This window comes from Channa argus, chromosome 20, assembly GCF_033026475.1.
Source record: "Channa argus isolate prfri chromosome 20, Channa argus male v1.0, whole genome shotgun sequence".
Classification (NCBI taxonomy): Eukaryota; Metazoa; Chordata; class Actinopteri; order Anabantiformes; family Channidae; genus Channa; species Channa argus.
The window spans coordinates 107,586-130,795 of record NC_090216.1 but is presented as its reverse complement, the minus strand read 5'-3'; the positions used below and the strand labels follow the sequence as shown (position 1 = coordinate 130,795).

General features: G+C 41.2%; 2 protein-coding genes across 3 annotated transcripts; both read left to right on the top strand.

Moving 5' to 3' along the window:
- The first annotated feature begins 555 nt into the window (after positions 1-555).
- LOC137106146 (rho GTPase-activating protein SYDE1) lies at positions 556-16,086 on the top strand. Of its 2 annotated transcripts, XM_067489181.1 has the most exons (14): positions 556-809; positions 6,894-7,174; positions 7,465-7,942; positions 8,025-8,375; positions 8,761-8,947; positions 9,061-9,224; positions 9,582-9,710; positions 9,813-9,901; positions 10,096-10,233; positions 10,522-10,648; positions 12,472-12,647; positions 13,916-14,189; positions 14,282-14,581; positions 14,664-16,086. In XM_067489181.1, exons 1-14 carry the CDS (start codon positions 725-727, stop codon positions 14,840-14,842), a joined length of 2,958 nt encoding a protein of 985 aa, XP_067345282.1. In that variant the 5' UTR covers positions 556-724; the 3' UTR covers positions 14,843-16,086. The 2 variants fall into 2 exon arrangements, with proteins under 2 accessions (XP_067345282.1, XP_067345283.1); XM_067489182.1 differs by lacking the exon at positions 10,096-10,233.
- Positions 16,087-17,582: 1,496 nt separating this feature from the next.
- LOC137106148 (protein phosphatase 1 regulatory subunit 3C-B-like) lies at positions 17,583-22,919 on the top strand. Its single transcript, XM_067489189.1, has 3 exons — positions 17,583-17,792; positions 19,135-19,568; positions 20,011-22,919. Exons 1-3 carry the CDS (start codon positions 17,779-17,781, stop codon positions 20,595-20,597), a joined length of 1,035 nt encoding a protein of 344 aa, XP_067345290.1. The 5' UTR covers positions 17,583-17,778; the 3' UTR covers positions 20,598-22,919.
- Positions 22,920-23,210: the final 291 nt, after the last annotated feature.

Below are 23,210 nucleotides of genomic sequence, written 5' to 3'. Positions count from 1 at the left end.
ACAGACAAAAGATGATCTCTCAAACAAAACTTTACATGTGAGTGCTGAGGCTGGACAAGTTGAACCAATCACCATCTTTACTTCTCTTTTTAGTTTGCAAACAGTTGCTGCTTTAATCCAGATTTTTTCAACATTAGTTGGCAGGTTTTCAAATCTGACCAATGAATCACCAGAGATTCCCTTTTGAAGACCTTTATACTGTTAGTTGTTATTAGTTGGAAAATGAGGATTATGACTCTACAGTTAGTGTACAAACAGTAACGTATAAACCAATAAGTGCTTTCACAGGACCTGGTTTCTGTAAGTGTGAACCATAATGGTGAAAATTGAACGTGCTGAAAGATGCTGAAGAGAAAAAAAAGATCCTTAGACTGGACACAGAAAACAACTTTGATAAACTACATTTCCCAGGAGTATGGGAAATGTAGTTTGCTATTCTGTCTCTTTCTGTCTTTTTGTTCCTGTGGAGGGAGGAGAGTGGGTGGAGAAATAGGGGGAGGAGAAGGGGGACTTTGGGAAAGAATGTGTGGAATTCATTTCCTGTTCTGCAGCTTTGAGAGTCAGTCGAGGCTCAGTCTTATCTGAAACATGAAGGAGAAGGAGCGCTGATTTCTGGATTATCGTGTACGTTCTCCTCTAAGGGACCTCCACACTGAGGAGGAGGAGGAGGAGGAGGAGGAGGAGGAGGAGGAGGAGGAGGAGGGCGAGCGAGCGGGCGTCCACCATGGCTGAGCCCCTGCTGAAGAGGACCCTGTCCAGGCTGAGAGGCAAAGAGAGATCCCACAGGAAGACGGACCCCAAAGTGAGCGGTGAGGAAATTGCTGCACACGTTCCACATCAGCTTTAGATTCACAGTTTGTAACATTAGTGTTGGTGAACGCTGCTGCTGCAGAGATGTGATGGGGTCCAGTCCCCACATCCTGTTTATTAAACAGCAGCTTGTCCTCGGGATACAGTTTGAGCTGAGATTGGCTGCTGCTCTCTTATCCTGAACCGAACTAAAGCAGCCATAGTTCAGCAATGTTCATTTCTATGTCCTATAACCAACATTTCTGCTGCCTTTTAAGGACGCAGTGAGAAAAATGTAATAAACGATTTAAAACTTCCCAACTCTGGCTAAACAAAACTTAATGACAGCATTTATAGCATTCTTCTATCCAACAACAAATCGTTCAATGCACTTTTATTTGGTCCTGAAACAGCATCTTTCCAGCCATATACACACAGCCGCAACACACAGTAAAAACAGAGGCTGTAACGAGACACACAAAGCATTAAAACATCTATTATCAGATCCACAGTCTGAGCCCAAGTCTTTAAAATGTTGATACTGAGCATGCCCATAAAGTATCCACTGACAGCATGTTTCATTAGTTTTCCACCTCACTTAGTGACCCAGTCATTAAAAGTATTGGTTTAGCTTTGAGATCCTGGTCTGGTTTATTACAGTAAAACAGGACTGTGTTTGTTGCCTCTGACCACGATCCAAAAGCGCTTAGGTTTGTTACCGCAACACAGTGACTGCTGACTGCAGGTCTGGTTCCCTGGGCAAACTCTGTGGGTCAAAGCTGACTTTAAGCACAAGGATGTGTTAACCAGCACCTCCGTCTTTTCATAAACCTGAACCGAAGTGAACCCATATGTCATCAAAAACCACACTGAGAACAAAGATCTCCTCTAAAAGATCCTGTGAGTGGCAGTAAGGTGATCGGACCAGAAAACCGTCTTCAGTTCTTGTCATTCACCTTTACCCAATTTTACCTCAGTCACATGTAGACCAGATCAGTGAGACATTCCTGTTTGGTTCCTGTACAGACATTCATTCCTGTTCACATCTGTTCACATTCATGTTAACAGTTCCTGTTTGGACGTGAAGCAGTCGGACACTGTCCTGCTGTTGGACACATGGCTCTGTTCCAGTTTATCTGGTGTAGTTCCAGAGTCCTCAGTCAGATCTGTGTTTACATTCCCAGCAAAAAGACAGGCACTTTTCTGAGCCTCTGTATTCACTGAAGTGTTTGTTACATAATGTGACCTCCGAGTGTGTAGGACACAGACCTGCCGCTCTGTCCTCTGCTCACAAAAACAGAACGCTGTTCAAACTTGTTTCATCTCCTGGTGGATCAGCCACTGTCTTAGTGATCTATGTAAACTATTGGATCTGCTTACTGGAAGTCGTGTTAACTCAGTTCTCATATGACCGGTTGTTGGGACATTTTGAGTTTACTATCACATAAACTGAACCATGGTTCATCTGGACTCACACTGGGATCGTTTCAGCAACTTTTCCGGTCTGAGGCACAATCCCGGAACTGACGCTGCAGACCAGATTCTTCTATGTGATGTATGTTTTCCGTGAGCCAATCTATTTTTAGACCTGGTATGTTCTGGATCAGCACTCAAGGGTCAGAGTAAAAAATAAAAAACTCTGAGCTGAAACATAGTCTTTCTGTCTTTAAGTGTTAGTGGTGAACAGACACACCGTCAATCAGAAGTCGGCATAGAAACAATGTCACCAGTGATGTTACTGGTTTCAGCTGGTCCAGGACGAGGGTGGGAGATGATGCAGATGCAGAGCTTCAGCACAGCCTAGAAGTTTGTTGTCAGAGAGTAGCATAAAATACCTGCAGAACCGCAAGTCCAGGTCCTGGCTTAAACTCGCGATGAGAAAGGACTAATCCAGTACTGATGAACTTGTCTGTGAGAAGTGAAAGCTTTACACTGAAATTCTGATGGAAAAACGTGTGTTTGCTGCAGGATTTCACAGGGATTCTGTCAGGTTGACGTGACAGTTCAGAACTGCTTATTACGACCATGTGTGTAAGTGTGATAAAACTGCTCAAATTAAGACTTATGTCATAGTTTTATTTATTAGTGAAAATCAATTTTTAACTCTGATCAGGTTCTGAACAACACCTGCTACCCTCATCTACAACTTGTGGAACTGGTCCCTTCTTCATACACAGCTTAACAAATGCAGAAAGCTTTCTGTGTAAAATTAACACGTGAGCACATTTAGAAATTTGTTTTTTAGCAATTTAGCATTTAGTTCATTGTAAAATGACAGAGATGTCTTATGGAAAGATCCACTGGATACTATGATGGAGTTTCTGTAGGACTACTGGGACAGATGAAATCCACCACAGAACTGTGTCTGAAAGTTTATAATCTGTGTGTTAGATTCAGAGCAAGTACAAGCACAACTAGAATGATGAACATTCAGGTGAAGTAAAGTTATTGTAAAAATATATACTGAAAACTGGTGCCTGTGTACAACCCAAATTCCAAAAAAGTTGGGAGGATGTGTAAATAAATATAAAACATGCAATGATTTGCAAACCTCATCAACCCATATTTTATTCACATCAGAACATAAACAACATATCAGATGTAGAAACTGACACATTTTAACATTTCATGAATTGTATTATCACAGGAAAGTTTCGATTAACTACCTGGTCCTATATGGTTCAATTCTGAGAGGTTGTCTTGTTTCCACTGACTAAACCTGAGAACAAACCTGAGTAGGTCTGAGATTGTGGATCTGTTGCTTAAACAACAACCTCAAAATAACTTTTTAAGAACCACTTGGAAGAATCCACTTAAGAATCCACTTGGATCATGTCAAGTGATCAATATTTTTACAGGCTCACATGTTAATGCATGTACAAAGAACAGGGCCCTGATATGACTCTGGTTTTTGATGCAGACCAGAGTCCACTCATTTGTGTGGAACATGTAGGTTGGTCTAAAGAAGTGGAGACTTGTAGTGTCCCGGCATGCATTTCAAATAAACCAGTAGTGGTTGCACAGTTTATTCAGAAATGTGCCTGTGGCATTAAATCAACTTTGGTGATTTAATTTTTTAAATAATGTCTAAGGAGGACTGCTTCAGTCAGGAATCACTGTCTTCAATTTGTAGACAATACTGTGATGTCTGTGCAGAATTGTGAATTTGTCAAAGCTGTGTGTCTCTGACTGTTGGATAATATTTTTTCTGGTCTTAGTTAATATTTAAGTCTTTCTTCTTTGATATGAAAAAACTGATGAACAATTGAGGAAACTGTAGCAATTTCTGAGATGTGTCTCTATGTCAGAGACTTCACCCGAGGGAATACTGAGGGTTTACCATGAGATGAAAACCACTGCTCAGTCTCAGAAACAGGAAGACTAAATCCTGTAGAGTTCTGCAGGTTGGAGACCTTTCACCTGTCCCAGGACCCATTGTCTCCTGACCCGTCCGTGACAGTTCTTACCTGTACGGTTTATGCTTGACTGATGGTGAGAGAATGAATCCTAACAAGACCACTGAGCAACAATGGGCCAGGACACTGTCCTGCTGTTCCCCAGTTTTTCAGTCTGTCCCCCTGTGCTCCTGTTTGTCTGTAATCTCCTCATCTACACATGTGGTTTAAATTTCCACTTCCTGCCAACAGCCTCAGCTCACCAATTCCTGTCATTAGAGCGTTGTGTTTACTTCCTGTTTGTTGGTGACAGAAGATCTCAGATGTAAAATTTTCTGTTCAGCTTCCAGTGGAGTAACAGAACCGAGTGTAGTAACTGTAACTGAGCCAGAGAAACTGAAACCTGAACAGCTGTTGTTGCTACACTTTTTGTACACTTTTAGTTTTTAGTTTTGGTTTCGGGTAGCTCAATGGTTCAGCAGTAAGTGCTTACTTGCAGCTGAAAGGTCCTGGGTGTGAACCCTCTTGCCAGCCTCTGGTTCCCCCGCAATCCGAACACAACTTTCAATAACCTGTATTGTGACTGTTTGTGTGAGACATACTGGTGGCCCATCTATTCAATTCAATTCAATTCAACTTTATTTATATAGCGCCAAGTCACAACACAGTCATCTCAAGGCACTTTACAGAATAAAGTCGAGATTATAAAGATGTATAGAGAGAGACACCGCAGAAAGGGACAGAGAGAGGGAGACAAAGAAGGAGAAAGACAACTACGGGAGAAAACACACAGAGTTAAAGTCATACAGTGGTGACAATTGTGGGGTAAGAGGAGAGAGGGGAGGAGAAAAGGAGCTCAGTGCATCGGGGGAGATGGGTCCCCCAGCAGTCTAAGGGTATAGCAGCATGACTATAACTAACTATAAGCTTTATTTATTTAAGCCTAGACTTAAAAGTAGAGAGGGTGTCTGCTTCCCGAACTGGGAAGCTGGTTCCACAGGAGAGGAGCTTGATAGCTAAAGGCTCTGCCTTCCATTCTACTTTTGGAAATTCTGGGAACCACAAGTAGGCCTGTATTCTGAGATCGAAGTAGTCTACTGGGATGATATGGTACTATGGTCTAGACCATATGGTCTGGACTAGGTCTTCTTTATATGATCTACAGTGCATCCCCCACCCCCACACCTCTTAACAGAATAAGTCACACCCATCAGGAAAACGATTATTCAGTCACCCAAATATCACAATGTTATTGGACAAACTCTTGCAAAATCAGGTATTTTAGACCTTAACAAATAATAATTACCAATAATTAATTATAGTAAAATTTATTTTAAAAATGTCGTAAATCCTTATAAGACTTATAAGTGGATTACATTTAAATTTACTTTTATGTTTACTAATCCAAAAACAAATGCTACAAACTTTATTCCAAGACCATCTTCATCAGTCCTGATCTTAGCTCATCACTGTGTTCACTGATTTAGACAAGAAGCTCTGACTGCTGGTTATGAATCAGTGAATCAGACTCATTCCAGCTCCCATCATCCATAGTGAGGGAACACACAATCTCTGGTGTTTCCTCCTGAGAACTTACTGAAAGACATTTCTTGGTAAATGTGTTGGTACAACCATCACACTCTGTGTGTGTTTTTATGCCCTGATGAATAGTGAATGGGCAGCAGTGTGTTTAGTCTTACACACAGAGACTTCATTGACATCTGCACTCACAGCTGTTTACCCCACCCCTCCCCCCAACCCTGGTGATCATTTCTCAGGCTGCTGAAATATAAACCAGATGGATTATTATTAGCTCCCAGGCTCAGTCCTCTGTCAGGCTTCGCATGACAGGAAGTGGGGGCCAATCTCCTGAGACTGTCACTTCCTGTCTGCTCCTGGTTTAGTCTCAGATAATCAGAGATAAACACAGAGAAGGGAGGGAGGTTTCAGCTTTGTCTCATTTTTCATTTGACTGTATAGACGTTTTGTCCACACGCCAACAGTAATTCTTACCTGTGTGATGTAATCACTCTGGCTATAATGGACATGGGGACACAAAGTAAGAAGAACTGTGGTTCATGGAAGAATGCTGTAATTCCATGCAGACACATGTTCAGAATTTATTTAAACTTTTAGACTTTACTGGAGTTAGAGTGAACAAATGTGATGTTGGTGAGGTCAGACTGACAAATACGCTTTATTCATTAGCTCAGTCACGAGGACCACAAACACACTCATATAGGTTTCTCTGTCTCCATGAGGACAGTCATTGACAAAACCCATTCTCTGTCCCCCCACAACACTCACCTTAGCCCCTGTAAACCAGACATGCCTTTCAACACCTCGTTAATGAAAATGGGCTGAAATGGGTTCCTGAGACAGATAAAATCCACCACAGAACTGTGTGATTTTCTGCAACATGCTGAAACAAAGTCAAAGTGCAGAAAAGAACAAATTATGCTTAATTATAAAGTTTACCTGGTGATTTTGATTTTACTTTTAGTGCTCCAAACGTTTATACAGGACTTTAATGTTTATTTAAATCATTATTTGGTTGATTTTACCTGAGATTATTTAGTCACTTTTGAATTCCCACTGTTTCTTGTTGGAGGTCAGTCTGTTTTCAGTTTTCCCTCTCTCATTTTTAATATCGTGACTTATATTGTTAGTTGCATGATGGGAAAAATACCATTTGTGTGTTTTCTGCAGATGTTCCAGTGAAGCCTAACACTGCCAACCAGACCTGTCTATCACATTCATTGCCATCAAATACATCAAGCAGAACACCATCACCAGCTGACCCCTCACCCCCCTCACCCCCATGGAACCACATCACAGTTGCTAAGAAACAGAAGTGGGCACGACAGGGCTCTGTGGCTCCACCTTCCTATCTTTCCTTAAGCTCTGTGCCCAGAACCTCTGGTCTACCTTCAGGTGTATCCCATGAAGCATCTGGGCAGGCTTGGAGCCAGAAGCTAGCATTAGACAAGGTAGAGGATGTCAGGATTCACAGTTCATGTGACTGCCTTACCAACTGAGCTACTGCCACCTTATTTTCTGGTTGTTATGGCTCCACCTTTTATTTGTAGTTTGTCTTTTTTCTCTTGTTTGTTAGTTACAATCCCTGATCCTGTATCTTTGGTTTTCTTTGTTTTTGCTTTGTCTCTTTGTTTCTGCTTCATTCTTGACACTCCCCACTTTGATGCCTCCTGCTAGTCCTGCTCATGATCGTTTGAACCTTTCTTTTAGATTTTATTATCCCTGCTTGTTTGACTTCCAGACAGTGGAGTGTAGTGACAGTCTGGCCTTGGATATGACAGATGCTTCATGTGTTCCTGTGAGTTCTACAGCAGTACAGCAGGAAGCCCCTGGGATTCCCCCCACCTCTATCAGCACAAAGCTGTCTGGCCAGCGTGCCTACTTGCAAAGCCTGGACCGCAGTAGCCGGGCCTGGGTGCTTTCTTCTGGAAAGTCCCAGGCTTCAGATGAGGTCAGCAGCCAAAAGGAAGACATTGGCAGTAACATCTGGTACAACCCGATCCCAGAGGAGGAGGATTCAGGTCTACGCAGGGAGGAGGCAATATGGAAAAGGAGGGATGAGCCAGAAACGATAAAGATGGCTGAGTCTGGAGGGGCCAGAATAGAGTTGGGGGGAGTTTGGATCGGACCAGCACAAGATCGTGCATGTGACTGTCTATTGGAGGGTGCTAACCCAAGTGTAAGCCATCATATTGATGACATCACAGCAGAAAACATAGGTGAGATGTTTTGACTCCACCTGCTAATTCTTCTTCTCATCTGCCGGTCACTGATTTGTTTATGTTTCACTCTCGTCCTCAGAACCCCACCTATCAGACCCCACAGACCTCAGCCCTGCTTCCCAAAAGAAGGGGGGTGGGTCTAGCAGTGTGATGGACATGCTGAAGTCTCCTGGTACAGTGAGGAAACTCTCCCTAAAGATGAAAAAACTTCCTGAGCTGAGACGAAAACTCAGCCTTCGCTCCTCCTCTCGTGCTCATCGCCAGGGAAATGACGGCAGAGGCAACGGTGATGAGTCGACCATTAAAGATTCAGCATCATCATCAGCAATGCTAAACGAGAATGTAATCAGCAGATATCACCTGGATAGCTCTGCACCCCCTGCCCGACCCTTGCGACGATCATCCAGAGGACGATCTGCGAACAAAGGAGGTAACTGGTTTTTTACAGTGGTCAATGAAGCTTCCTTTCTCAAAACAGAGGTATGATGTTGTTGGTACAAATTCATAACCCAAGTTTTTCACACTTGATTTCACTATGGCGCTGGGGACTCTGAGCCCCATTTCCACTTATCAAGTTTTTTGTGTCCAAAACATAAATCCAACATCAATTCAACAGCCAACATCAATTTTGTGTCCAACATTTTAAATAAAGAAAATTTTTATTTAAATCCTTCAGTCAAACATATGAAATTGTAAAGACTGGTCTGGATTCTTGCTGCTTTCTCTCAACCAGTTTGTGGCACAAGTCCTGGAGTAAAGTTGTGTACCTGCTTGTCCATCTACCACGATATAAAATGTTCAGATTTTCTTTTCAGGTTATCTCAGTGATGGAGACTCCCCAGAGCTGCTGCCACGGCAACACGTCTCTCAATCTGTGACTGAAACATGCGACTTTAGATCATTCCAGCTGTATGTGGGCTCTGACCCACAGCGGTGCAGCCAGCGCGTCACTGGTTTACTCACAGTCCATCTGCTGGGCCTGGAGGAGATGAAATACAACAGGTAAAAACATATTCAGTCAGAGTTTGAACACAGCAGCACCTGATAGACATCAAAGGACCTGCAGTATGACAAGCTGACATATTTTCTCTCCTTGTCTGTGTGTCTCCTCTCAGGTCAGAGGTCAGTAAGGAAGTGTTCCTGGCGATCCAGATTGATGGGGTGACAAGAGCAAGAACCGCTCTGCTGACCCTGCGAGATTCTGCCCTCTCATTAAACCACACCTTTCACCTGGAGCTGGAGCGAGCCCGGCTGCTCCGCATAGTGGTCCTAACACCGGGTACTGCTAGTTCTACTAATGCTACTATTGTACTGCATAGGTACACAGTGTTGCTGTGATCACTGGATTAACACAACCAGCAAAACATCTTGACAACTCTGAGATTCTGATCGTGCTCCTGCTGTCTGCAGGACGAACATTTGAATGTAACTCCTGATCTGTCACAATCTTTCCACCATTTATTTTTATTCTTTTTGTACATTATTGAAAATAATATGTACATTTATGCCTTCTACTTCCAACCAAGTATTTCTGCATGTTAACACTGTAATTTAAATGTAATGTAAAGTGACAAAAATGATGACATATGTGACAGGATTGAAAGGACTATGACTAAGTCTTTCTCTGTGTGGTCAGTCTCTGCAGTTAGCCTTCAGGCAGTGGGGGAGTCTAAACAAGGGATGGATCAGAGTCAGACTTCAGGTGGTCCAACCAGGAACAGAGTCTGCTGTCTGGGTGGAGTCTCCATCCCTCCACTATTTAAAGGTCCATTGCAGCAAATAGCTGTGATTGTTCTACAACATGAGTATTTGTGTTTAATTTTGCTGTAGAGGCACAAATATTAGGACTCACATTTGTTTGTTTTAGGAAGTCGCAGTCAGCAGCTGTGCGTCAAGTTGGAGCCCAGAGGACTTCTTTACCTCAAACTGTCTCTACAAGAAAAATGGGACACACAGGTGGACAGTAATACCACAACAACAAAAACAACTACTACAACTACTGCTAAAAAGAATAATGTTAAACTGTTAAAAGCGCAGATAAACGCTCCGTCTATAGGAAATCTCTGCATTCTTACACGAGTTTTATAGCTTTATATTTGAATAAAACCATGTTTCTACTCACAATTCTAGATATTTATTTCTGTCTGCAGCCCAGCTGTGATACATCAGTCGCTGCAAATGTCTTTGGGGTTGAACTGCACCAACTGGTGGAGAAAGAGGGATCTGCAACTCCAGTCCCTCTGTTGATCCAGAAAACTGTGGCAGAGATAGAACAACGAGGACTCAAGGTGTCTCTTTGGTTTTAGCTGTTAGTCAGATTCTGTTTGGGGACATTTTGGGCCACGAGATTTATGAGTTCTGTTCAGTGGCTGGCAGGTGAATAAAAACAGCATCCACATGACACCAGCTGAACCATTAGTAGATGAGTCCAGTGTGAAGTGCGAAGGCAGTACATCCTACACTGGGCACAAAGTGAAATACAGTACATCAGTTCATTCCTCCAACCGTCTGTCTTGACCCTCTCTGTCTGTCTGTCCTTAACCTTAGCATATCTCTGTCAACTACTTGTGTACCAGGTGGTGGGACTGTACCGACTGTGTGGTTCAGCTGCGGTGAAGAAGGAGCTCAGGGACTGGTTTGAGAGGAACAGTGTGGCTGTCTGCCTCAGTGAGGACCTCTACCCTGATGTCAACGTAGTCACAGGTCATTACCATGGCTCAGGGACCTGGACCTGAAAAGCTGACTCAGGCCTGAACACAACATTTTGGTCTGAGTCTTTAAGTCATAAATTTGTGATTGAGCCAGGACCGGTTCAGTCAGGATGGTCAAATGCCTTCTTTATTTGGACCTTACTTTAAATATCTGGCCTTGCACCTGAAGTATGAACTTTGCAAATGACTCAGATCTGAAATGCATAAAACTGGGGTGACTAAAATGACACATAGTCGATGTTAACGGTGTGGGGTCCCCAGACCTCACAGATTCTCAGGAGGTTTCCACGTTTTAGTTTTTTATAACACTGAATCATGCTCAGATTAATTTAGCCTTATTCAATAAAAAATACAAAAATGATTATTTTAGTTTGAAGTGAAAAAAGGTCCTGAAGACTTATCTAGATCATTTAAAAATAAAACTGAAAATAAGTGATTCATAAAGATTTTATCCCTTTAAAGTAACTGACCTAAGTCATCAGTGGTGCAGCCAGATGGTTTTAAAAGTCGCACAGTTAAGTGTATGGTATTAATGATTGTAGTAATGATTGGCCCTTAGTGTCTCTCCCAAGGACAAATTGACATCTGACACCAGGGATTAAACTGCTGATCTCACAATTGTTGGTCAACCTCCCTACCTTTTAAACCAAGAATTCCTCTTTGAGTACATTTAAATTCATCGAAACGACCAAAAGAAATATGGCACATGCATAAATCTGCCTTGAGCAAAACTGCAGAACTGGGTGACTTTACAAAAGGGGACTAGTGACAGAGACCACAAGACACCTGTGTCTCGTCTAAAGGAGGAACAAGCTTCAGGAGCTTAAATGATGAAAAATGTACACACAACAACTGCAGTCAAGCTTTTTTAACAGTCCTAGCATCTAGTCTGATGATCAAAATGTTCATTTTTTAATGATACTAGGCTGAACACTGAAACTTCAAAGCATGTGTCCTTACTCAAGCCAGCAGAAAGTGACATCATTGATGACATATGGATGATGAAGCATCAACACATAAACCATTTTTTTTCAAATGTCTAGAACTCTTGAATACGTGACCATGGCTTCATCTCTCCATCACTTTAATTTTTTTCTCATCAGTCCTTAGCAACTTCTTCCAGTTGACTTCAAGGTCTCCCACATGCTTTTTTTACAGATTTACTATTTACTTCCCCAGGAAACGAGCCATGTAAAAAGTTACAAATAAATTTTCAGTAATAATACAACAGTTACTCCCTTCAAAAACAACTTTACATTTACCATCAACGTTACAACATTATTTTTGTTAAGCTAATGAGAAAATTATTTAAACTGTGTGCAGGTAGTGTTGACATTCTTTCTACTGCGAAAAATATGACTTTAAATTTGAGTAATTATAATTAATGTGAGCAGAGTACTGAGTATTGAGTAACATATTACATTTTTTGAGTAACAAGTCATCACTGTTCAACAATAACTGGCTCTTTTAAACATTCACTCCACAAAGCTGATCACTGTTTAACTGTGTAGCTCCTAACTAGCTGCAGCAGTAATCATTTATGTAAGTTGCTTTAAAAAGAGCTTAGTATAGAATCCCATATTATGCATATCAGCTACAATTCTGAGTCAGAACAAGGCAGCAAAGTCAAAGAGAGAACATCAAAGCAAAGTGCCATCAGAAAAGTATTCACATTTCACGAGAATGTGAATTAACGATTTAATTGTGAACTCCCTGCTGTCATCACATCCTGACCCCTTTGACACAGGTGCAGAAATTTGTGCTGACCCTTAATCACTTGTTCTGTATGTGATCAGTACTGTGTGTTTTTTTCAGGTATACTGAAGGACTATCTGCGGGAGCTGCCATCTCCACTTATCACCAGGACTCTGTACCACGTTGTCAGGGAGGCCATGATCCTACGACCCCCACCTGCACCTTCTGCAAACCCTGATCCCCAGCTGACCCAGGGCACCGTGGAGCTGCTGGCCTGTCTGCCACCTCCTGAGAGGGTAACACAGAGTACCACTGCATCAATAATTCTGCAGCAGTACTAATACTAGTATATTAGTAGTAGTACACTAGTACATTAGTACTACTACTATCAGATCAAGTTCTACAATGTGCAGCAGCATGAAGCGTTACAACCTCTTCACAACATCTTGTGAGCTACTTGCATCTTGTATTAGTTGTAATCTAAGTTTACATTGAACTGATCCAGCTAAGTTAAGAAAAAAGGGCAACCAATCAAACTTTTCCCTCAAAATGTACATTAATATTTCCTGGACGCTTTTGTCTAATTTGACTTACAAGTGAGGAACAAAGTAGCAAAAACTACTAAGCGATCATGAGATCACTGAGCAGAGTAGTTTTGCTTGAGATCTTTTGCTGTGGGGAAGGGACCGCCAAACACCATTTGTTCGCAGAACAAATGGTGGGAAAGAGGGATTGTAGACCTGAGGGAGTTCAGGTAGGAAGATACTGTGTCTCCTATCAGTGGTCTCTTTAAAACATTTGTAAACCTGTGAAACTCACTGGAATGTTTTCATATTTGTCTATCACTTTGGGAAATATTTGTGTCACAACTTGCATAAAGCAGGAGGCAAAAAGAGAAAGAGGGAATAAGAATGACTTTTATGTCAGACTCAATAAGCTGACAAGCTGTTCAGGCAGCTGAAACCAGATTTACAGGAGGTGAGAACAGAAGACATGCAGCCGAGCTAAATGAAGAGGTCTACCAAATCCAAGAAAAAAGAATAAAAGACAAAGCGGCAGGTGAATGAGTGAGCAGACAAGATTAAAGTATCCAGCAAAGGATTGTTGGAACCCAGCTGAAGAGAGGGATTAGTCTGTGGCAAACAGTTGAGGTTGCTGTGGGACTATAGGCTGGAATATCTGATGGGTAGTAAACTGCCAGGAAACAGATGAACCAGACATACCTCCACTTAAATTTCAACTAAGAATTTATTATGGTGGAAACCGAAACTGGGAAATTAATCTTATATATACTTAAACTTTGGAAGAAAGAGTCCTTTGCTGCAGTCGAGTTGCATCCTGGATGAAAAAATTAATGGATGCCGTGAACAGTTGTACTGACCAAGACCCATTGTCACATACACACCGGATCCTCAGTACGGTAACTTGAAAAGTCCGAAAGCATTCTTTTGAACATGGACTGGTTTGCTCAGTGTGTTCCAACAGGCAGAGGACAGGTTTTGAAGTTCAGAGGTCAGAGGTTCGAAGTAAAGGTTAACTGCTAATGTTTTTCTGTCTTTCCCAGGCCACCCTGTCACTCTTATTGGACCACCTCAGCCTGGTGGCATCCTTCAGCTCATTCAACCGAATGACCCACCAGAACCTTGCTGTCTGCTTTGGGCCGGTGCTCCTCACCCCGACCCAGGAGGCCTGGAGAGGAGGGGGAGCAGGAGGAGGTGGTACAGGGAGGGGAGGAAGAGAAGGTGGAAAAGGGTTTGGTCATACCGAAGACATAACAAGTGCAGTTGATTTCAAGCGACACATTGAGGCTCTGCACTACCTGTTGCAGCTGTGGCCAGGTGTGTGTGTGGGGGTTACTTTATTAACCTCGAGCTTCACCTACTCTTGTTATGGAAACCACCTTACCACCATACTTTGTTTCTTAACTCAGTGCCGACCCATCGGTTCCCGGCAGATGACCATGTTGAGGTCTCCCCTCCTCCATCCCCGTCCATCACCCAAAACCCCACAGGCCTTCCGCAGCAGCGGCGTCCTGCTCTGAGATTGGCTCTACTTAGGAACCCAAAGCAAGAAATGGTGGTCTCACGTCGAGGTCGAGATGGTCCGGCACGGCTTGAGAGTCCACCCCCAATCAACCGGTACGCTGGAGACTGGAGCATCTGTGGACGAGACCTTGTGTCCAGACAGGAGGCAGACTATGACGAGGTGGCAGGAAGTGAGAGTGACACAGGTAAACCCGAACCATTCCTTTAATTTGTTCCTTCGGTGTTGATTCCTGCTGTCGGTCTGAGCTGACCCTGTTGTTGTTTCAGGCAGTGGTAATGAAGAGGAGGAGAAGAAGATTTTGTCTTCTGGCGGAGGAGGTCTGTATATGGATGACTTCATGGATTTTGATGCTCCGTTTAACTGTCGACTCAGCCTGAAGGACTTTGACACTTTGATTCATGACCTGGACAGAGAGCTCGCCAAACAAATCAACATCTGTCTGTAGACAAAGACGAACTACTTTAATCAGAGCTGAGTTTAAATATTTGTTCCACCACAGTCAGAACGTGAAACTTGTCTGTCTGAACCTTTCAAACAATACACCCACATTTAGATCAAGTGAGAAGAGATTTACAGTTCCGAACTGCTGCCAGAGTAATCAGTCAACTGACAAGAACACAGCTGTAAACCTGCTTCCTCTATAATTATGCGAAAACATTGAGATATGAACAAGATTTTTTCTTCTGTCAATACAATTTTTAATGAGAATAAGTTGAAATCCCATTAATATGACCGTTGGAAGATTTATACTTTGAACTCATATAATATAGATGTTGTTATTTCATTTGCTGAATGTCCTGCACCATCAGTGTTCAGTGATAATTCAGTGTCATAGCAGAATGCTGCCAGAGGATGGTTTAAATCTGTCTTCTGGTTGATCATGGTGGATGTTTCCTGACTCCTACCAGTCAGTATGAAGGAGATAACTTCAGTTTTCAGTCTGTGCCAAAAAAACTGTTTAATTTATGTGTCAGATCCAAAGGTAGAGGTTGCTTTAGTATTAGTACTTATATGAAGAAGATGAGGTGCTGCTGTGGAGAAATAGCAGGAAGTTAATAGAATCGCACTGCTGGTTCCTCCAAAGCTGTAAATGTTCACAGGGTTGTTCTAGGTTTCAGGGTGGGGTCATGTTGGGATTGTTTGCACTGTTAAAGCCATAATTTTTCTAGTTTAAATTTTATTTGAAGTGAACAAACTGCAGAACATGCATCACTCAGTGTGGTAGCATTGGTCTGAGTAGCTGCTTGGCTTGGTTTCAAATTGACCATCGAGCCATCCACTGAGCCATCGAAGCGTTGGAGACATGAAGGGAACTTGATCTTCAGGAAAATATTCCTGAACTACTTTTTCATTAATGATATTTTTTAACTGCCCCTGGTCTTACTTACAGAACCAGAGCACAAAAATATGGGTCAGGTAGCAAAAAGGACCAAAAAACACAATGTATTAAGAGTTAATGTAAAAATAACTCAGAGACATTCAGAAAAAGCTGCAGTTAAATTCTGGTTTTATAAAGAATTACATACTCCAGCTGGTTTTGATGTGCTGAGCATGAAAGTGGCTAAAGGTCATATTATATGGATGATTGAATAACGTTAATCTGATTCTTCTTAACTTCTAAAGCTCCTGCATATTGTTGTTACACAGATTCGTTTTTTTTTTATTTGTCTTCTAAAACCAGCAACAAAACTCAGAACATGTTTAAAGTTTGTTTTTAAAGGCTTTCAGAAAACACAAGAAGGATGCGGAGTTCAATCCACTTGAAAGCACTTACAGAATATGATTCATAAATTTCAAAAAATTACTTTACTTACTTTACTTTTACTTTCAGTTAAAGCCATATTCCTCCAGAGGGTGACATATTTTGACCTCCCATCACTACAACCCCTTTATTTAATCACCTTAACAGCAGAGCGCCCTCTGCAGGTTTCTGTTGGTCATGCACATTGTAAGAATATTTTCATGGTACAGAGTTTGTGAAACAGGGTTGGTGGGTTAAAAAAATAAGGCTGTGCTGACAGTAGCTTTATTCAGTTTATGTTTTATCTTTTTTCTGTGTGGGCTTTTATTGTGACAGTATTACTTTGTTTTGCACAACTTTAATAAGCACTTGTGTATTATTGATGACAATGCTACTATGCAGACAATGTAACCAAAGTGTTGAAGTGCAGTTCCTGTGGGGACAGACCACAGCAGTCTAATGTACGTTCTATTAACCTGAACTATTAAACACATTGTTACGGTTAATAAGTGAAGGAGTGAGCTGTTCTCTTTGTGTTGCTGTTGAGAGCATCACAACATCTCATATGAAAGTTTTTTGAAGTTTTTCAGGAACTTCTGTGTCGGCCTTCATGATGTTCAATTGCTTCAGAAAGTATTCAGACCCCTTTATTTCTAACTGATTTCTAACTGAGAAACGTTTACATAAAACACGTTTTCATTCCATTTTTTATTTATACAATTGTTTGTTTCCCATTTAATGGTGATCTGTTTTATGAATAGAATAATGACCCATCCACATTTACTACATCTACTGATGTCTCTTTTAGTGGAAATGTTCGTGTTAATGATGATTCAGACTGTTTTAAAGCAGACTTACATCTCATCCCCTTAATAGGATTCAATCCTGCTGTTCAGACCCACACTATCAACTCTCAGTGTTGTCTGACAGGACTCAGGACCTGAATCATCTGTTGCGTCCCTCATTCAGCTTTTCTTGAGATCAGTGAACCTGAACACGCGGGTGCACTTGCCTGTGTTTGCGGCCCTCTGTGAACAGTTTCATGTAATCCCCTTCTGACTGTGGTTGCTGTTGGTATCTAAACCTGATCTTTGCCCATCCAGTTTCCACAGAGAGTGGTACAGCCATGCTTTGTCTCCTTAGAAGCTTTCAGTCCAGAAATGATTTCATTCTGAGGAAACTCCTCTTTGCTCAGAATAAAAATCTGAGAAAAAGCCATTTTAGTTCGGATGTCTAGTTCTTAGAGTTCTGGACAAAACTGTCTACGTGAGACACTTAGTTTGAAACTTAAACCTGTCAGTCCGCGCTTGGGGAACATTCACTCTGACGTTGTTACGTCATTGCCAGACGTGCAATTTTTTTTAGCTTGTCTCTGATAAGTTCAGCAGCTACAAATGAATAGCGCTGATTGGATGAGGCATTGTGCCGCTGAGCGCGGATTGGCTCTATGTTTCTATCAGGAGGCGTGTCACAGCGCGCCGACCGACAGCGGCTTTTCCTCTTTAAAATGGCTGAAAAATAAAATGAAAATAAATTTGAAATAGGAAGCGAAATAGAAACGTATCGTCTTGTTGTGGCTCGTGACGGGTTGAATTGGATTGTACTGAACTCTCCTAGAGTCTACCGGGAGAAAGTTTCCAATGAACTGCACCAGGTAAGAGACAGGCGGTTATTAAAGTGCGCAACAGCAGCTTAAGGTTAATCTGCTGACGGTTCTGCTGTTGGGACCGGTCCTGTTCACTTCGGTTAATGAAAAGAACTGAAAAGGTGAAAAGTACAAAATGCATCACGAATGAAAACTGTGATTAAGCAGTAGAATTGGCTGCGAAATAAACACGCCATCACTACTTCCTGTAGTTTAGTTTTCTACTAGTTTTCAGTTCCGTGCACTGTTATACTTTGTATTAGTACTTTGCACTGCTCTTCACTTACAGTTGCACAGTTGTTTTCTAGAGAAAACTATTTAAGCTGTTACAGTAAAAACCTTTTACTTTCTGTTTTGGTCAAAATAAAATCTACAAACGTGTGCTTTGGGCTGCAACTAATGGTGACCTAATTTTATTGCACTAACATATTATATATATATATATATATATATATATATATAATAAAATAATTCAAATACAGCATCCAACAATACAGGATTGTGATCTAATTATTGCTGATTAATTTTATGTGGCCATAATGGACATGTCTCTTACAGTCTTTTTCTGACAATTTTTAAACATACTGAATTTTTACACAAAGAGCTCTTAAATAATTTATTTTTTTCACCTTTTACTAAAAAATGTTCAATGAGCCAATAAATAAATTTTAAAACCTTCGATACACTTTTGCAAAACTAACCAATAAATTCTTCAATTCTTAAAGTCTTAGTTTTTTCTCTTGTAATGCAAGTGAAAAAACTCACCTTTGTGTACCTTATCCAAGTGTGTTGCATGCAGCACCTTTTTCTCCTTGTTTTTATGCACATTTGCTCACTACAGCCACCCATAATATAGATGGTACCCAAGTAGGTTGAGGTAATAAACAAATCTGCACCAGAATGAGGAACAGAAATAAAATAATTAATATGTTTGTTATCTACGGTTTTTTTTTTCACTATTATTCTTCTAATGGTTCTAATGCTTCTTGTTTTTTAAAAGACAGAGACATGGGTGTTATTTGAGTGAAAACTACTACTTTTAAATGCATTTAAAAGTGTACTCCTCTCTTCAATAAAGACTGACTAGCAAAGAATCTTGGGATGTTGAGTTTTAAAGGTTTCAACTGATGGAGTCTCCATGTAAGGGAATCTGACAAATGGGACAGCCTTGTTGGACTAGTGTGATTCAGTAGGTCTTCAAACGCAGCCTTGCTTGGATCCAGCACCCCCAAAAAAGACACAGCACAGTATGGACCCATGTGCAGCCTTAGATCTTAGAACAGCATGAGTTCTTCTTTGAAAAACACATTAAATAATAACAAAAAAACCCCCATGTTGTCTGTGTCCATAGCATCCTCCACATCCTGAACCCTCGCCCTGGGGACCCGTCTCCCATCATGCCCGTTGACATGGCCATGAGAATTTGCCTTGCCAGCCCCCCTCCTCTCCGCTCTTTGCTCAATAACAACTGCTCTTCATCAGCTCTGCTGAAGCGCTGTGAACCACTGCGACCATGCCTGTCATCGGGACGCTGGAGTGACACTGCCACAACAACCATGACCACAATGACTACTTCAAACTTGACAGCAGCCACTGAGATCAGTTGCAGACTGCCGCGGTTAAGGGCAAAGAAAAAGAGTGTGGTGTTTGCTGACTCTCAGGGTTTGGCGCTCACCACTGTGCACATCTTCAATGAATTTCAGGAGGACCCACTTAGTGAGCTGCAGTTTCACCTCAGTGAAATAGATGGTGCTGCAGCTAGAGCACGCCTGGAAGACAGCAGAGGTGAAAGAAAACTTTATTAGAGATACAAAAATTTATCGGATTAATCTGACTCACATTTATTACCAGAATATTGAGAATATTTTTTCTATGTAACACTTAAAAAACTTTATAATTACCAGAAAATCTAATATATTGATTTGTATCATTTGAGTAAGAAGAAAGTTGAGTAACATCAATTCTGGCAGTTTTACTGTTTTCTGGTATTTTAAAGAGTAACTAATACTGAGTAATACTGGATACTAAATGCATTTTTAAACAAGTATTTAAAGCAACATGTGTTCAGTATTTGTTAAAACAAATTTCAGGTTTATTTTACTGAGGTAGGTGAGTTAGGCTTTACTGTCGTCATAATGTGACTACAGGGAATTGATTTTTCTCATGGGCCCATGAGATTTGATCTTTCAATCAACAGTCTGTCCCATGCTTCCTCATCCTCTTCCAGACTTAACAGACCGTGGTTCATGCCTGGTTCTGGACTTCACCCCACCAGCTGCCGACTATCTAGACCTGAGGAATCGACTCAAAGCCCAGCAAGTCTGTCTGGAGACCTGTTCTGTCCAGGAGCACCTGCTAACAGGTACTGTTCAGGTCCGTAACATGTGCTTCGAGAAGTCTGTTTCAGTTCGGATCACCTTTGACTCATGGAGCTCATTCCAGGATGTTGAGTGTCAGTACCTGAACAACATTTATGGCTGCTCTGACATGGACACTTTCTCCTTTTCCATCTCTATGCCGGATCTTCTGGAGCCATCCAGCAGAGTGGAGTTCTGCATTCAGTACCAGACTCATCAACAGATCTTCTGGGATAACAATCTTGGAAATAACTACCACCTGCGAGTGGCAGACACAAACGGCAGCCTAATCCAGAGCTCTGAGACTTCTGCACCGCTAGAGATCCTGAGAGATTGCAGTGGAGAAATAAAGGAAGAGATGGAATTTGATCCATTTGGAAGCCCCAGGACATCAGTAGGGATTTTCCCTGAGTGGCAGAGCTGGGGTCGGGTAGAGATTAGCACCCCCTACTGGTGAAATCACTATTGGACAAGTTGTTGTGCTCGGATATAAGAGATTCACTGGACCTTCAATACTTAACACATAAATTCTTGCAGTGCCCTCTGGAACTGATCCAGACATGGATTAATGATAAATAATGACCCTTTTACTTAAGTCACTTAAGCACCTTTAACCTGTGGGTGGTGAGAAGAAGGATAACATAAGGAATCAAAGTGTCCTGGTTCATATGTGGTCTTCAGGTGCCAGCAGACAACCAGCGTCTGTTATATGGAGTGGTCCCATTAGAGAAGACACACAGTGTTTGTTTTTTCTTTTTTGCGTGTGCAAAATCATCCCCAAAATTAAAGGCTATGCAAACGGTATAAAGATCACAAGACACTCTATATTCCTAAGGGCTTCATGTTTTGGTAATTTTCAGAATGACTCATTAGATGATCTGTAGGGCTTCAGAAGTCTTACATAGATTAAGTGCTTCCTTATAACTTTCCAAAGATTTAAGGCCTTATGTGTTGTTCGCAAACCACCGCAATGCTTTGTTTGCTCTTTATGTGGTTTTCTTGTCATTGTTTTGTATAAATCAACAGATCTGTTGAACCTTCATATTTCTCATTGCCACAGAGGAATGATGTCCTATTTGTGATGGATTTGTTAGTGTTTGGGTCCAATTGGTTTCTTCTACTCTTCCTTCAGTTTCCTTTTTGTTTTCTAAGGCCAGCAACATGGCTTCAAATCTTCAAGAACCATTCTGAAATATTATTCAATACATTCAAGATTCCTAAAACCAGTTTTACTGTTCATGTTTAAGACAAATGAAAAAAATATGCAGTGGACTTCATAATGAAAACCTCTCTGTGAACCCTGGAGTCAGGTTCTTCTACTGTTGAAGGCCGGCTTTGTGGTAAACATTGAAACCTCCATGCTTAGTTTTCCTCAGAGTCCTTACAAGGGTCTTAAACATCTTGACTCTGACCAAGTAACCAGAAACCAAGTCCAAATATCTGGACTTGCAGTCAGCTTGTCTATATCCTGAATGTATCCAGAGTCAGACTGGGCCTATGGACTGGTTCGGGCTTACCTCTGTCTTGTGGATATTGGATCTCAGATCTGTCTTATTTGGACTTGGACTTGTCTCTCTGACTTCCCTGGGTCCAATGGGGGTTTCATTCTGTCCTTCTTTGTCTTTCCTAGAGATTTTGGACTCCAACATAGTGTAGTCCACACCTAGTATTATCTATATTTAGACAGGTCTGTTGATCGGTTTTAGAAATTCTATCCATGGTAAAGAGGTTTTTCTGAGGCTTGTTAAGGAATCAAAGTCCTTCACTGTGTATCTATGCACTTTTGTCTCCTGTTGTAGTTTAGCTTCCATAGTACTGCTCTAGGTGGAGCAAGATAAAGGTAAACCCATGTTTCCTGTTAGCATCTGTAGCCTTTACTGAGCTCTGACCCAAACTGTATTTACTGAGTGTGGTCAATGTGTAAAACATGTTAGAGAAAGTTGTTCTGAAGGAAACGTTAAGTGTTAAAAGTGAGTCTGAGCAGTAATGTCGGTCTGATGCTCATCATTTGTTTGTTTTGGTGGATCTGAGTGAAGCTGAAATGTTTAAAGGCCTCGTGCTGCATTCAGGTCACATCACATCTATGGAGGTGGCTATGTTTTTATGAGTTTTTAGTAGTTTTAAGTAGCTGGTTGATGGAGAAAGTGTCACAGATTGGTGGGACACTAATTAATGAAGCTGCCCTCTTCATGAAGTGAGGAGATTTCCCAGGCTGTACAGGTTAAAAAAACTTTTTCTGCCTCTTTAATTGAAAGTAGTTTAAACAAATTTTTTTTTTTTTTTTTTTTTACTTAAAAGTTCCTTTTTGTTTTCTATTGAGTCGCAGACTGTTAGTTTAATTTCACCAGGTAAGCATTTGTCTGATCTGAGGGCAGTTTGATCAAAAAGTCACAAACACCAGTTGTGATACCTTTGGCAGTAACCAGCCAGAAGCCTGGTGCAGCAGTGTGAGGAGAAGTAAACGCCACACTTTAAATAAAGTTTAACTCCTTTTTAACTTTGTTGCCCTGAGATGGTTCATGGGCCTTTCATCATAGCAGGATCCAGTGAAGGTGAAATTAATCAAAAAAATGTGACCTGAAAGCAGCACGTTAGCCACACTTAGCTAGTATGTCAACACAGTAGCCCTGGGTAGCTAACCAGCTGCTAGCATTAGCGACAGCTGTGATGTAATGTGCAATGTAATATTGATGTACTGCTGAAGCAGGAAGTTATGTAAATAGAAAGTGATTGAATGTTCAATTTTATGTGTCCTTTCACAATAAAACTCAAATAATCAGTATGTTTAAAAATTTATTTGTGCATTAAAAAAATCTTCACGAAGCTCAGTCACATCACATCATAAAAGATGGTATTATATTTGTTCAGATTATTTTGCATCAGATTTAAATTTTTTTGAAAAAGACAATATGAAATATTAGAGGACAAATGGTGTGTGCTTCACAGACATAAAATGTAAAGATCAGGCTTCAAACAGCAGCAGTTATCAGGCACTGATGTAAACTAATGGACCAGCAGAGACAGAGATAATTAACAATCCTGTTCTCACCTCTCAGCATAATAAAACTGG